The sequence below is a fragment of the Hyla sarda genome, chromosome 3 (assembly GCF_029499605.1).
Source record: "Hyla sarda isolate aHylSar1 chromosome 3, aHylSar1.hap1, whole genome shotgun sequence".
NCBI classification, from domain to species: domain Eukaryota; kingdom Metazoa; phylum Chordata; class Amphibia; order Anura; family Hylidae; genus Hyla; species Hyla sarda.
Genome location: NC_079191.1, coordinates 368,648,362 through 368,665,383, shown reverse-complemented (window position 1 = coordinate 368,665,383; position 17,022 = coordinate 368,648,362). Strand labels below are relative to the sequence as shown.

At 40.0% G+C, this 17,022-nt stretch overlaps 1 protein-coding gene across 5 annotated transcripts in view; it reads right to left on the bottom strand.

Moving 5' to 3' along the window:
- Nucleotides 1-8,491: 8,491 nt before the first annotated feature.
- EML6 (EMAP like 6) overlaps nucleotides 8,492-17,022 on the bottom strand; it is a 205,332-nt gene continuing 196,801 nt past the window's right edge. For all 5 annotated transcript variants that reach the window (XM_056567753.1, XM_056567754.1, XM_056567755.1 and 2 more), the window contains 5 exons: nucleotides 14,418-14,580; nucleotides 14,033-14,136; nucleotides 13,285-13,438; nucleotides 11,741-11,841; nucleotides 8,492-8,988 (listed from right to left, as the gene is read on the bottom strand). In XM_056567753.1, coding sequence (XP_056423728.1) covers nucleotides 8,964-8,988; nucleotides 11,741-11,841; nucleotides 13,285-13,438; nucleotides 14,033-14,136; nucleotides 14,418-14,580 — 547 coding nt within the window. In that variant the 3' untranslated portion in view covers nucleotides 8,492-8,963. The remainder of the gene's footprint in view (nucleotides 8,989-11,740; nucleotides 11,842-13,284; nucleotides 13,439-14,032; nucleotides 14,137-14,417; nucleotides 14,581-17,022) is intronic.

The following is a 17,022-nucleotide window of genomic DNA, read 5'->3' as shown; positions in this document are numbered from 1 at the left end:
TTGTCTCAGATGTTCAGAAATTATGCATAAAGATGTGGAATTCTGGCCAAATTAATGCATTAATTCCACATGAATACTCCGAGCATGGGAAAAATGCTTTAAATTCATTGCTTTAGTTAAATTTTGTGCGAATTCTGCACAAAATTGGCACAAAATTAGCATTTTACAGAGATAAAAAAAAAGCTCCATTCACTTCAATGGGCTTCTGAAGCTGAATTCCACAAAAATAAGACATGACTTATATTTCTGAAGAAAAGGGAATGCTGAATTTTAGCTGTGGAATGTCGGCAGCGAAAATTCTGCAGTGTGAATGGGACTGCGGAATCCAATTGAAGTTGATAAAGCTATAAACACATGCAGAATTTCTATGGGAAAATTCTGGCGTGTGAACAAAGCTTTAGGCCTCGTCTACACTATGGACATTCCACTGACAGAATGCCGATTGCAGCACAATCCCATTGTTTTCAATGGGATTCTGCTGCTGGGTTTCCACTGCAGAATAGCTGCAGAAGAATTCCGCCAGTGGAAAGTACATCCGCCCAAAGAATGAACATGCTCATTCTTTGGGTGGAATTCTGCTGGGACTGCATTGCCGTCTATGGAGATGTCCATTGGTCAGTCCGGCAAAATGAGTATGTCTAACGTGTATGGGGACAGTAACACTCTTTTTGACACAGGAAGTATACTGCCCATTGTTGGAATATGTTATCAGAAGATATCCCAATTTGAAGTCATCTTACAGTTTTCCTATGTTTTCGGGTTATCCCATAAATCCCATACTAGGATTACCTTTAGCAATTTACCGCTGAAATCTATAAAGAATCAAACAACGCAATAAAAAATGCAACACAGATTTATTCACCACAAAATTAATTTTCTTAAAACTTGCACACAGGATGATTAAAAAATATTTTTTACATTAATATATCAATTTACAATATTGTACAGATCTTAGGAATAAAGCCTCTTTATATATATAAAGGGGAATTCACTGAACAGCACCATGGGTGAGATCCAGAGAATGTAACCTCGGCATCATATACCTGTAATGGCTGCTAATATTATACTCTGATCAATTGCCAAACACACATACATATATATATATATATATATATATATATAGCTTTTAATCATATATATCTCCCACTATATCTCTCTCTATATGTTTATATATGTAATCCCTCCATTTTATGAATCCATAGATACAATCAGTATGGTTTACATTAAGACAAACGTGGTGACCAGCATAGATATTCACTGTTCTTTCTACAATCACCCTTCATACCTATCTAGCCCCGGGTGTTGTATTGTCTTAAAGGGTACCTTTCATAAAAAAAAAAAACTTTTGATATATTTTAGATTAATGTATGCAGAATAACTTTCCAATAGCATGTTATTAAAAAATATGCTTCTTTTCCACTTTGAAAAAATTACCACTAGGGGTCTCTCCCTATCAGTCCTGGCCGCAAGCTTTTTTTTAAATAGATTTCAGACTCATGCTAGAGTCCTAAATCTCAGACTGCAGCCGGGACACAGACAAGCTCAGCACTGCTCCCTGCCTGTCAATCAGACAGGCAGGAGCCAGCACTGTGCTCACTCCTGAGCTCCAATCTTTCTTCTCTCTGCACATACAGTTGTAAACAGCGATGAGAAGATTCAGAACTGAAGGCTGCTGTGTTCATCGCCTCTATGCTGGGCCACGCCCCCTTCCTCCCTCACACTAGGACGGCTGAATGAAGCCGCTCATAGACTAGTGTTTCTCAACCAGGGTGCCTCCAGCTGTTGCAAAACTACAACTCCCAGCATGTCCGGACAGCCTTTCCGGACATGCTGGGAGTTGTTGTTCTGCAGCAGCTGGAGGCACCCTGGTTGGGAAACAATGAACGTAGACAAAGAGTGATGGGATCATTTACTGTAAATGTTTTCTGTTGTTCTTTATAGTACAATCACATTCTTAGCTTAGTATCATTTGAGAAAAATACACATGGAACAATGGAAAGGCATGTCCATAAAGGTGTCAGCAGAGAGCACTGTGGTCAGACAGAAAGGAAATTCAAAAAGAAAAGAACTTCCTGTGGAGCATACAGCAGCTGATAAGTACTGGAAGGGTTAAGATTTTTAAATAGAAGTAATTTACAAATCTGTTTAACTTTCTGGCACCAGTTGATTTAAAAAAAAAATGTTTTCCAGTGGAGTACCCCTTTAAGGAAAACCTGTCACACTGAGTTTTTTTTTACCAGTTTTTAAAGGGGTTATCCAGGAGCAGAAAAGGTATTAATGTTCCATGCGCTTTGGTATTAATGTTCTGCACTACTTCTGCCTCAGTGTGGTCTCATAAGTATAACTTCCAAGGCAGGGGGATGGGTAGTCTATTGTGATTATCGCTTGTGGACTAAACCGAACCACATACCTTGACAAATAGCTGAATGATGTTGATGGCGATAGAGTACCCTTCCCCTGTCTCAGAACTTATACTTTCAGGACAACACCGAGATTGATGTGGAGCTTCGGGGAGCAAAGAAAGGTAATATATACAGTGCACTAGGGAAGTGTGGAAGGCAAGCAGCGCGCACTTAGTTTCTTGCCCATTGTGATGTAGCATTGGTGAACTGTGCTGGACATCTCTACACCATCATCATAATAAAGAGGGGGCTGGCAGAGCCTCTGTCCTGAATGCTGTTGGTATAAAAGAAGTCTGCCAACAAGCCACTATGTCTCCCCAGCCTAGGTATGACTATAGGCACATGTACCCTCCATCTTACCACAGGCAACCTGTTACTATCGGACATTACAATAACAAATGGAGGCCTTCAAAGAAGAATTAAAACCACTTGCCTATTTTAAAGGTCTCTTTTGTGCTGCCAAGACAAATCTGATACCTTCAAAACATGGATTCCACAAGACCTCTGAAGGTGTCTCGTATCTGGCACCAAGATGTTCGCAGCCGACCTTGGATTTCTGTTAGTTGTGAGGTAAAGCTGCCATAGATTGGGCTTGGTTTATCAGCACATGCCACAGATGCTCAACCAGACTGAGATCTGGGGAATTTGGTAGCCTAGTCAACAACTTTTGACAAATTCTTCAAAGCATTCTCGACCCATTTTGCAGGAACATTATTCTGCTAAAAGAGGCCACATTTGGGAATACCTCTGCCACTTTGGCTGTACAATGTCTCGATTGTTTCTGTGTTCAAAGTGACATCAGGATCCAAGGTTTGCCAGCAGAGCACTGCCCCCTCCGGCTCACCTTCATGCATCCTAGTGATATCTCTTACCCAGCTAAATAACGTACACTCAGCCGTCACCCAGATGATGTCAAAGAAAACGTAGCTATTAGACATGTTTTTCCATTGCCGCATGCGTCAGCTGTGTATTATAGTCCCTTCTGGTGGCGGACAATGGCCAGCATTGGCACTGACTGGACTGTGGCTACACACCAGGCTGCCATACACTTATGCTGGCATTATGCTTTCTACTGGATGTATTGTTGCTTTCAGAACAGCATTGCATGTACAAATTTTCGTTTTCTATTTATTATTATCTCCTGAGGGAATCGTTTGTTGGTCCCACTGACTTTTTTATGTGTGCTATTTCAAAGGAAAACTGTCAGCCTGTTAACCCACAATAAACCCAATACGCTGGAGTCACTTACTAAAATACGTCCCGTAGGTCCAGAAATATGTCCCCCAGATGATCCTCTGCTGTATTCCGTGAATTACTCGCTGGAGGTGGCCCCACCAGCTCAATACATGTTCTGTGACTCCAAGTCCTAGTGACGTGAAATCGCTGGTCATGTGAGCGAATGTGCCGACTGAGGGCTCACGTGACCAGCGACTCCACCTCACTAGGATGTTGAGTCACAGACCATGAATATGTAAATTGAGCCAGCGGGGCCCCGCCTCTAGCGTGCAATTCACTGAATTTAGCAGAGGATCTTTTGGGGGACATATCTCAGGACCTACTGGACATATTTAAGTAAGTGACCCCTCGTTGGATCCACCCAGTGTATTGGGTTTACTGTGGGTGAACAGGCTGACAGTTTTCTTTTAATATGAATTTCCAATAAATATTTATATTTTGTGTAATATTTGTTGTAGTGTTTTAGTATTGGAGATAATTACATTTATCTGGACACTACACATTTTTTGTGTCGGTCAGTTCTTGTTTTTTGGAGACAAATTATATAGTGCAGCGCAGACAGCAAAACAGGTGACAGGTTTTCTTTAAGAAGCACTCCGGGCGAAACTGTTAGGCTATGTTCACATGGCAGAATGTCTGTGCAGAATTCCGCATAAATATTCCTCACGGACATTCCACAGCAGCTAAGTCTCATTGATTTCAATGGGATTCTGCTGCACTTGTTCACATGGCAGAATTTCCAGAGATATCTGGCGCGGAATTTTAGATTTCAGCATCCGCAGAAAGAGTAGACTTATGTGTTCTTTCTGCAGAAACAGCAAGTAAATGCATTGCTGTCTATGAGACGGCGCATTCCCGAGCAGTCCTATTGCCCCCGCCGGTTAGTCATATGTGCGGAATGTCCACACTTGTTTTCCGTGCAGACACTTCGCACATTTTCCGAATGTTAACCATGTTCTATCCAATGCAGGGAGGAGGGGTGAGAACATGGCACACGGATTCTCTCTTGCTGTGTTCTCTGAATCTCTATGTCATACACCATCTGTACACTAAGTATAACACGACATAGCAGGTGACACCCACCATATCCATATGCTGACCTGAGGACTGATACTTTGTGATGAATGTAAGGCATTGATCAGACACAGTATATAGAAATGTTATCACACGTACGCGATGCTCTTTGGGGTATATGATACACGCATTAAACGCTACCTTATATGCACAAACCTCTATATAGCACAGTACAAAAAAGTCATAAAAAACGCCCTATAGTCATATACAGTCACATACCAGACAGCATTGTAAGTCAACAATCTGCATTTCAATGGTCATGTAATGAATAGCATTCAAATATCCCTAGAAATGGCTACATCACAATATATCACATGCCGCAGAGGCTGCTGGAATCACAGTAACGTTTCACTTTTTCAATGTCAGAGATATAAGCAGTTCTATGTCTTTAGTTTATTTTGGACTAAATATTTCATGCCAGAAGAGCGTGTCCCCCCCCTGGAGGAGTAGGGTTAACATGGCACATCTTAGAATAATAGCGCTTCTTTTATTTCTGCACTTCTGTTGCACTTATAGTGCCCAAAAAAGCAAACGGCGCAAAAAAACAATTTTGCAAAAATTCCAGCTCCCAATCGTAAAATCCAAAATTGATTAAATCATATTAAAATGATACCCAAAATGTGAAGAATAAAAACAAGCAGAAACGCCGTTGGCGTTTCTGCTTGTTTTTATTCTTCACATTTTGGGTATCATTTTAATATGATTTAATACATTTAGGATTTTACGATTGGGAGCTGGAATTTTAGCAAAATTGTTTTTTTGCCCCGTTTGCTTTTTTGTAGTCCGTGCTCCCTGCACCATCTGAAATTCCTTCCTATCCAGTGATGTTCATAGGCGGTGAGCTGGTTCATTTCTCTTATTGACTTTGCACTTATAGTACGGTATAAGACATGTATACGGTAGAAACGCTTGATATTGGATAGACCAGAAATTCCCTAAAATTGTTCCTAGGGGTAATATTGTGACTCTAAGGTGGTGTTTTTAAAACAGTTTGCCTCCAGCTGTTGCAAAGCTACAACTTCCAGCATGCCCGGACAGCCGAAGGTTGATTTGTTTACTGTTCTATCCTGTATAGTGCACCGTAATGGTTTTTCGTTACGTATATTTTACCCATCACATTGAAAACATGAATAACAGAATGTTCTAGAGAAGGAGGAGCTGATATATATGTGAGTCGGCAATGTTCCACTATGACTTGCCATGAATGTATATAAATCTCTGTTCATTGGGCTAAGTAGTCAAGGGGGCTGTCCTTCTCAATGATTGACAACTCTCAATATGCAAAATAGACAGCTGTCAATCACTAAGTAGCACCGCCCACTTGACTACTAAGCTAAGAATGAGCAGAAATTTGCATTTATAAATTAAAGGTTATACTGGAGCTATATATCAATCTGCTCAGCTTCTCCTTTTCTATATTATGATGCCTGCAGATTGTATTTTCTAAGTGGCAGGTTCACTGCCATGGACAGAACATTATTTTGCCAATAATGAGCCTATGTAACAATAATCGCGTCAGCTGGTACCAAAATGACCGAACGCAATGAACTCAAACCCTCTGAATAATTTATTGAAAATATATTTTAATTAAAATGATGACGTTTGGCAATAGTCAATGACTCTCTGCTAGGCACATGGAACATATTCTTTCTAGATTTTCAGAAGAGGATGAAGCGTGGAGAACATGTTTACTGCATTATCAGTTTGGTTCATGGGTAAAGCACCATAGACATGAGACAAGAGAAACCCTGGGACAGCCCTATCATGTCTATGGAGTCATCTCCAGTTATGGGACAGGTTGGATTCTGCCTGTCCAATCCTATTAGACCTCAGTGATTGGTCTATCGCTATCTTAAGCTAATTTCCTGCCACACTCTCCAAATTTTGTACTAAGCAAGTCTTAGGATGAGAAGAACCATCACAACATTACGTGATAAGAGGAGACCCTACAAATATGAAGGTTACAGCCACTGTTATGTAAGGCATCTCATGTCCAGTTGTACTGGAGATCATGGTCGCTATATATTCTATATTTTCTCAATATATTTAACATAGGAAAGGACACACGTATTGTAATAATATATATATATATAAATATATATCACCAACAAAAGAGGGGGCTAAGCCATAAGAGGAAAAGCCACCACTGGTTTATAGAACATACATATACACCCACAAAAGAAAACCAGTAATACATAAATAAATATAGAATCTACAAAAATGTATTACAGAAATGTAAATATAAGAGAGAACAAAAATACATCAATAGATAAAATCCTGCCATGCATTGCCTACCTACCACCTCCAACCCCAACGTACGTTTCGCTTGTGCTTCGTCAGGGGGCGTGTGACACACGCCCCCTGACGAAGCACAAGCGAAACGTACATTGGGGTTGGAGGTGGTAGGTAGGCAATGCATGGCAGGATGTTATCTATTGATGTATTTTTGTACTAACTCTTATATTTACATTTCTGTAATACATTTTTGTACATTCTATATTTATTTATCTATTATGTGCCTTGGCTTTGGGTCTGTTGCCCTGGGTCTTACTCTTGCTTATTAGCATATTTTCTCTGGACTCCATGTTATTGTACCTACTGCTGTACCTCCTCCACTTTCCTGCTAGATTTTATATTCTTTCTATATTTTAAATGTCATTTGTATATGTGTTAAATAAAAGTGTACTTTTTACATTACTGGTTTTCTTTTGTAGGTGTATCACGTATTGTAATAAGAAGCTGTAGCCCACTTGATCTTATTGTTACAGTCATAGCTTCCACAGGACATAATATGGTGTCAGACTATGGAGATGGGAGAGGGATTCTTATTCTATTATATGCTTATTGTACAAGTCTGACAATGAGCGTTATTAAATTATTTTTCTCTATTAAGCAATTCAAGAAAAAAAATTATATTGCCTGCCCCATAGTTGATGTACATCAGGTAAATAGTAGAACAGGATTTGAAAAAAACATCTTCCTCCAGAAACAGCGCCACTCATATCCTCAGTTGTTGAGTGGTATTGCAGTTCACTTCTATTAAAGTGAATAGCGATGAGTTACAATACCAGACACAACCTTAGGACTAATGTGGCACTGTTTTAACTCCTTGATAATCTCTTATTAATGGTTTTATTCCCACTATATCAGAATGTGACCACTCTGACTCCCAGACTCATACAAAGTCTTCTGTCAGTCTCTCTATGCATTCCTATAAGGCTCACATTATATGTGTTGTAGTATAATAGATCTAATAATTCAGAGATAACACCATTAGTAAGAAAATAAACAAGCACCACTATTTATCTGATATACATTAGGGACAGGGCAGAAGACAACGATTTTTTTTTGGCATACTCCCAAGTAGAATGTTATTAAGTGAAATCAAACATAATAATACACCAAGACATTATATACCAACCTGCTATATATATATATCTATATATCTAATGGGCACACATCATAGCACTGAGTGTGACTGCTATTCTCATGACACTGGAAATGATCTACAACATTAAGTAGTACAGTCTAAGATACCAGTGGAAGACTTCACTTAGGCTACACTCAACAGATATACCTATCCTGCTCTTACACAGTGATTGATTATGTTGTAGTATTATAGTAATGGGCAGATTTACATAGAAAGTCACATGTCTTAAGAATGAGTGACAAAGCATCACTCCATATAAAGCCACCATCATGGAGGATGTCATAGCACCAACGCCACGCACTGAACTGAGCCTGGCCACCAACAAATAGTTTAAGGCACTTAATGAGTTAAAAAAAAAAAAAAAAGAACAACCATAAGCAACTAAAAAGTCCAAGTGCTTTAAACATGGCTTATGTAAAATATCAAATGTAAAAATAGCATGATTATTCTCATTATTCTGTACAAAATGTGCAAGTATCATAATCACTAAGGATGCAGCTCTATTATTTCTGTCAATAAAATAAATTCACATTTCAGTGGCCTGCAAAGTGTACATCGATTCAGTTTACTCCGCTATCAAATCTAAAATATAGTGAAAGGCTAAAAGTAATCGTGTTTGGATGGTTATGTTTCTTTGTACGCTCAGTCTTCTTGGAAGTAAAATGCTGCACTGTACAAAATAAAAACAGAAAATAACACATCCCATCTATAAATTGTGGTCTTTTTAAGGTCCGGTTGACACAAGAAACCTATGCAGCATTTTACAAGAACGTGTGCAGCAGCTGACGCCACGCGTTTCAAGTCACTGGTGATACAAGCTCTTAAAGGCATCTCCATACAAACACGCTGGAACAGAAAGAGTAGAGGCTTCATTAGTGTTGATAAGGCCTAACAATTCATAAAGAGATAGTAATAAATACTGTACACATAACATAAATCAAGGGTTAGTGTATAGACTGTTATATAGATACCTTATTACTTACAAACATATGTATATATGATAAATGACTGTTAAATAGATCCATGCCCTCAATGCAGTCATTTTAGCATTCTTCGTTTATTACATGGACCCCCCCAACAGTACATTTATTACAGGGTGTCCTAATGTTTCCACCCCCCCACCTGAAAGCATGTTTTCAATTTCCTTACAGTGCCAAAATCGGATGGATACCCTACCAGAGAAGAATCCAGACGGCACAGCCGCTCTACACACTCTGGCCCTCATTTACTAAGAGTGTTGTGGAGGTTTCTTTGTGGGGTTTAATTCCCTACAATTTATTTTCCACGGTATTTTCTAAGGTTTCCCTACAGTTTGCTTTTTTTTCTTTTCTTTTTTTACACATGCTCTGATCTGTCGGGTTTTCCTCAGCTCAAATCTACCACATTTTCCGTGGAAACCTTAGTAAATATGTAAATATGTTGGGTTTTTGTGAAAATGTTGGGAACACTCCCCCTTTTGGCGGCGATCCTCCCTTTTCCCGACAGCCACGCCCCTTTTTCGGGTTTTCTTAGTAAAATGGAGAGTTAGTCGGGTTTTTTTCTTTTCTGGCACAAATTCTGGTGCAGAAGCTGGCGCACAACCGGACAAAACATGTCGGGTTTGCAATAGTAAATGAGGGCCAATGCGTTTTCAAACTATACGGTATCACATTCCTCTGTCCCAAATAACTCACTAATCTTCGGTGGCGCTTAATCACATACAATACTGCATTATCACTCCTTAGTAGAACAAAAGATGGCACTCACCACATAGCGTTGTATTTTCTCATTTTATTCAGACAGCATGGGTCTAAGATACAAATGGCCTTGGCTATTTGTATCTTAAACTCATGCTGTCTGAATAAAATGAGAAAATGCAACGCTATGTGGTGAGTGCCATCTTTTGTTCTACTAAAGAGGGATACCACAATAAGATACATAAAGCATTACACATGAAGCGTTCATTACACAGTTGTGGCCAAGCTCAGCTCTAGAGGGTCCTGGATGGGTAACCTCAACTATTACATCACAATTACCTTTTACAGGTTCAGAGAACCTATTTTAACCCCTTAAGGACCAGGGTTTTTTCCGTTTTTGCACTTTCATTTTTTCCTCCTTACCTTTAAAAAATCATAACTATCAATTTTGCACCATATGATGGCTTATTTTTTACACCACCAATTCAACTTTGTAATGACATCAGTCATTTCACCCAAAAATATATACAAAATGGAAAAAAAAAATCATTGTGCGATAAAATTGAAGAAAAAACTAAACTTTATTACTTATCTTTATTCTATAGGTCAATAAGAATAACATGATATCCTACTTATATAGGTTTGTTTTTGTCGTACTTCTGGAAAAAATTATAACTACATGCAGGAAAATGTATATGTTTAAAATTGTCATACTTTGACCCCTATAACTTTTTTTTTTGCATACGGGGCGGTATGAGGGCTCACTTTTTGCGCCGTGATCTGAAGTTTTTAGCGGTACCATTTTTGTATTGATCGGACTTTTTGATTGCTTTTTATTCATTTTTTTCATGATATAAAAAGTGAACAAAAATACACTATTTTGAACTTTTGCGCTTACGCCATTGACCGTGCGGTTTAATTAACAATATATTTTTATAATTCGGACATTTCCGCATGCGGCAATACCACATGTTTATTTTTATTTACATAGCTTTTTTGTTTCTGTTTTTAATGGGAAAAGGGGGGTGATTCAAACTTTCATTAGGGAATGGGTTAAATGAGCTTTATTAACTTTTTTTTTTCCACTTTTTTTTTTTGCAATGCTATAGCTCCCATAGGGAGCTATAACACTACACACTGATCTTTTACATTGATCAATGGTTTCTCATAAGAAACCATTGATCAATGATTCTGCCGCTTGACTGCTTATGCCTGGATCTCAGGCACTGAGCAGTCATATGGCGATCGGACAACAGGAGGCAAGATAAGGGGACCCTACTCGTGTCCAACAGCTGTTCGGGATGCAATTTCACCATGGCGATGCGATTTCACCGTGGCGATCCCGAATAGTTCCCTGAGCTAACCGGCATTGGTTCACTTTCGCTGTGGCCCCACGTTATAGAAAGAGAACGTCCGGTACGTCCTTTGTCCTTAAGGGGTTAAACACACTAAGTAAAACAGGTTTTCTCCCCAAGGACACTCTATCCACAAGACAGGGGATGAGTGTCTGAACGGTGGCAGTCTGACTGTTGGGACCAATACCAATCATGAGAACGGGTAAAGCTTCTTTCCATTTGAATGGAGCAGTGGACAGACATCTGCGCTGCTGCTTTATTGATCTTTTTGAATAGATAGCTAAACTAGAGTGCCCTAGCGGAAATACCCCTCTAATAGACGGGTTTCCTCACTCAGGACCCTCATTTATTAATCAGAGCGAAAAGCAGCTACAAGGAGCATCTCATACTAAAGGACCGAGCATGTTAATGTATTATACGGGCAGAAATATAAGAGGTCTAGGGCTATACTTCTTTGTATTTTTCTCCATGTTTTAAGCAGGACGACAATGTATATTTGCTGTACAGTATATGCATTGATTCTTTTTTATTTTATTTATTTATTTTTTTATATAGAATTGATTTTACCTGCAGTCATCCCCTCCAGTGCTTATGACATACTTGTCATCGTGCGAAAAACGTACATTAGTCACATGTGCTGAATGACCAAAGTAACGTTTGTGTTTGGCCTAAAGGAAACAGAATATTATGAGCAGTTTATTATATAGGAACCTCTTTGCTGTAGATAAAATGATTGCAGTATATTACATAAAAGGCTGACTACTTTACGCTTAATATAAACAATGCCCAGCATATAAATTTAAATTGATACAACTATTTAACATAATGTATTTCTTAATTCCTTACCATTATTAAAGGGTCACTGTTGTTTCAATTTCATTTGATAGCTAATGTGATTTCTAAAATTTTTTGTTCATCACTTCATTAACAAGAAATACTTTTTACCCTGGAAAAACAGCTTTAAAGTAGGGCTACACATACCACATCTGCAGAGTATTACACGCTTTGAGAAAACCGCTGCAAAATCTGCTAGGAGCATCTGTCATCAAACATGTGCTGTGCCGTCACGCCTCTCTTTCAGATGTCACCGGCTTTTGATTGACACATAGGGCTACCCGGGTGCAGCCCTGAGTGTGCAGTAAAGTTGGGAGCCTGGTCTTGGAGCGCTGACGTCAGTCATTAGAGCAAGCTCTCTGCCTGTCGGCCGCGGACGGAATCAAAGACTACTCTGGAGCAGATTTTAAGTGACAGATGCTCGTAGTGAAATACATTGCGGATGTGGTATGTGTGAACCTAACCTTAAAGGGGTACTCCGTAACTCAGCATTTGGAACAAAATGTCCCGAATGCTTAGAGCCGGCACCGGGAGCTCGTGATGCCATAGCCCCGCCCCCTCATGATTTCACAACCCGCCCCCTCAATGCAAGTCTATGGGAGGGGGCGTGGCGGATGCCACGCTCCTCCCATAGACTTGCATTGAGGGGGCGGGGCTATGACGTCACAAGCTCCCGGTGCCGGCTCTAAGTGTTCGGAACATTTTGTTCCAAACGCTGAGCAGCGGAGTACCCCTTTAAAGTCTTGGCATCTAGGTGTCTCATTTCTCTGCAATCTGCTGTCTACTGTATTTTGTCTGGGGAAGGCTGTCTCTAATAACAGTTTGATCAGGACAAATTACAGGAAGAAGGAGTAGGATGTGCAAGAAAGGGAGAGAAAGCCTAGACTACATAACTGCAAGCGGAGCCAGTCTGCCTGCTGAAGTTCCACAGTATCCCTTAAAGGTAAATCAAGGTCTTTTCCCCCATAAGGCTCAGGGCAGCTGTATAAATACTAGCATATCTAGTATATCTTACTGAACAGGATTATCACATAGATTTTATAACTCTGCTACTGATTTACAGCAAGATAACAAACTAAAGTCGACCAAAAACTTCAGTCATGGTCTAATATTATCCCACTGAAAGGTATCTATATTGTAGGTATTAGGGTGGGCAGCCACATTATCTACATAGAATCTTCATCCCACATGATAAATGCCTCGCTCTGGTATAGTTGGTCGCCCAAGGGGTGTGCATCCTTGCATGAGATAGAAAAACAAGGAGCATTTACACTTACAAATTTTTCAGTGCAAGGAAAGTCGAAGAGTTTAACCAATCCGAAGTCATCTCCTGTAACAATGTTGAGTCCAGCGTGTGACACACATGCACAGTTCACATCAGCTTTATCCGAATTACGTGGCCAGATACCGATCACTTCATCTCCCAGGATGCTGGTAAATACATACACATTATTAAGACTCCTGCCCCTAAGTCTACAATATTGTACAATATTATTACTTAAAGGACAACTGTAGTGCAAGACTTTGTTGTGCCCGGGCTGCAAAAATAAACAAAATAAACTCACGGTCCAGCGGTGCGAATCTCATTCAACTTCCTGGGGACGGAGACGTCACAGAGCCATCGGCGTATTACTGGCCGCAGCAATGTCCCTCCCCGGCCCATGATAGGCTGAGCCCACTGTCATGTAAGGAGCCGGCCAGAGCTCCTTACATGACAGTGGGCTCAGCCTATCATGGGACGGGACATCGCTGCGGCTGGTGATACGCCGATGGCTCTGTGACATCTCCGTCCCCAGGAAGTTGAATGAGGTTCGCACCGCTGGACCGTGAGGCTGGTACCGGACCGACGGAGGCACGTAGGAAGGTATGTTAAAGTTTATTTTGTTTATTTTAGCAGCCTGGGCACAACAATATATAAAAGTCTTGCACTACAGTTGTCCTTTAATATTAAATTGTACCTATAGCACATACTAAGATTTATCAATTAAAAGTATAATTTTAAATACCAGTAATATGAAATATTACCTTGTCCAAGTAGCCCATGTAATCTTCTCTATGAAGGCACCATCTATTATTTGTTTTCCAGATGGCACTTCGTGCACTTGCCGCCTATAAGCACCGGTTGCTACCTGCAGAAAGACAGAGGAAATGGAAAATACATTAACACACTCATTTTTATTTTATTTTTTTAATACAACTACTTCCCAGATAGATGCATGTGTTTGGAAAACAGGTCATGTGTATGTTGTATCAATACAGTTGGCACCGGCTTTTTACACTGAACTACACCGACTCACTTTACAAAAAGGATTGGGCTCAACACTGAATCACATGATCCAATGAAAACAGTTTGTACATATAATTTCCATGCTGAGGACTATTCTTGTGTCTAAGCTCTATGTATTTGTACCTGAATGTATTTACTATCGGCAGAAAAGTCCATTTGTATAACAAAACTGGGAATGTCTTTGCAGTAACCGATCCTGTTCAACGAAGATCCTTGAGTGATATCATAAAAATCCACTGTGTTTTCTGCCGAGCCAACAGCCAGGTATTTGTTATCTGGACTGATCCTAAATATAAAGGAACCATGGTATTCGGTTAGGTGTGCACAATAACTCCCTTATAGGTAACATAAACTATCTATATAGCAGTATGGGTTACGGCTAATGAGTGAAGTGGGCATCAATATCATATTTGGGGTGACCATTATTAAACCTTACCAATTCAGTTTTTTTGTCAATGTACCCAGAAAGTAAGTTTAAGAGTATCACAATTTTTTGTTCAAGTGTTTTTTTGGTTATCAAAAACGTATCCCCTATACATAGGATAGGGGATAATTGTCTAATTGCAGGGGTCTGGTCGCCGGGACACCCTGTGATCTTCAGAAAAGAGCCCATCTCTTACCTCACCAGCTCCAGTGAAGTCCAGCCTCAGCCGGTGATTGGTGGAGCAGGCCATCACTCCTGAGACCAGATCTTTTTTAAGGTGGGAGCCGAATCACCCTGAGGTGGGAGACAGACCCTGTTTCAAGATCACGGTGGTCCCAGCGGTTGGTTTTGTGTGTCATTTTTGCCTTGATTTGGGATGTTTGCATCAGGATTTGCTGGAATGAATAGCGCTGGCTTCTTTTTAACATGTGGTGTATGTTTCTTTTTTTTTTTCATGTGATAGATGCCACTAAGTGACATTCTTCACAGGTACATGTTGGATGTACGGTATATTCAGGGACCCGATGTATATTTCTGATGGACACACAATGTGTACCTTGCATTTCAGCTTGCTATTAGATCATACATTTCCTTGGTATTCATCAATTATATGGAAATAGTGTTCAAGGGCAGTATACAATGCTTCATGGAGGCTACATACAGCAGTGCATCAACTGCTAATGGTTCCATGACGTAGGCCATAAGGGCTCTCTGTATACAGTAATGGCCGTAAATGTTGGCACCCCTGACATTTTTCAAGAAAATGAAGTATTTCTCACAGAAAAGGATTGCAGTAACACATGTTTTGCTATACACATGTTTATTCCATTTGTGTGTATTGGAACTAAACAAAAAAAAGGGAGGAAAAAAGCTAATTGGACATAATGTCACACCAAACTCCAAAAATGGTCTGGACAAAATTATTGGCACCCTTTCAAAATTGTGGAAAAATAAGATTGTTTCAAGCATGTGATGCTCCTTTAAACTCATCTGGGGCAAGGAGCAGGTGTGGGCAATATAAAAAATTACACCTGAAAGCAGATAAAAAGGAGAGAAGTTCACTTAGTCTTTGCATTGTGTGTCTGTGTGTGCCACACTAAGCATGGACAACAGAAAGAGGAGAAGAGAACTGTCTGAGGACTTGAGAACCAAAATTGTGGAAAAATATCAACAATCTCAAGGTTACAAGTCCATCTCCAGAGATCTAGATTTGCCTTTGTCCACAGTGCGCAACATTATAAAGAAGTTTGCAACCCATGGCACTGTAGCTAATCTCCCTGGGCATAGAGGGAAGAGAAATATTGATGAAAGATGTCAACGCAGGATAGTCTGGATGATGGATAAGCAGCCCCAAACAAGTTCCAAAGATATTCAAGCTGTCCTGCAAGCTCAGGGAGCATCAGTTTCAGCACAAACTATCTGTCAACATTTAAATGACATGAAACGCTATGGCAGGAGACCCAGGAGGACCCCACTGCTGAAATATTAAAAAGCAAGACTACATTTTGCCAAAATGAACTTGAGTAAGCCAAAATCCTTCTGGGAAAACGTCTTGTGGACAGATGAGACCAAGATAGAGCTTTTTGGTAAAGCACATTATTCTACCGTTTACTGAAAACGGAATGAGGCCTACAAAGAAAAGAACACAGTACCTACAGTGAAATATGGTTCAATGATGTTTTGGGGTTGTTTTGCTGCCTCTGGCATTGGGTGCCTTAAATGTGTACAAGGCATCATGAAATCTGAGGATCACCAATGGATTTTGGTTCGCACTGTACAGCCCAGTGTCAGAAAGCTGTGTTTGCATCCGAGATCTTGGGTCTTCCAGCAGGACAATGACCCCAAACATACATCAAAAAGCACCCAGAACCCACCCTCTGGTGCTACCTGACACCTCACCTACTTACCTACGTAATTTCGATGGTTTAGCTATCAAAAGAGATGGTCACCCACCCTCGTGGCAATGCACGCCACGTAGACCCTCACAGGCATTACACTGATTGCTACACGAGCATTCCCTCATTATGTAACGTGACGGCCAGCTCTTCATAGACTCTACAATGCCACTGTTTTACTGTACTGCTAGTCATAACCATACTGATGTTTGCAAGTTACTGTTTACTAGACTGTCTATCTGCTCGGTATGTTATTGCCTTCCGTGTGATGAATGCTCTCTGGACCAAGTGATAACCGTTATTGACCATTGTTTTATATTTCTGTATGTTTCAAAAACCTTCAATAACACCTTTAATATATATATAAAAAAAAAAATAAAAAAATAAAAGCACCCAGAAATGGATGGCA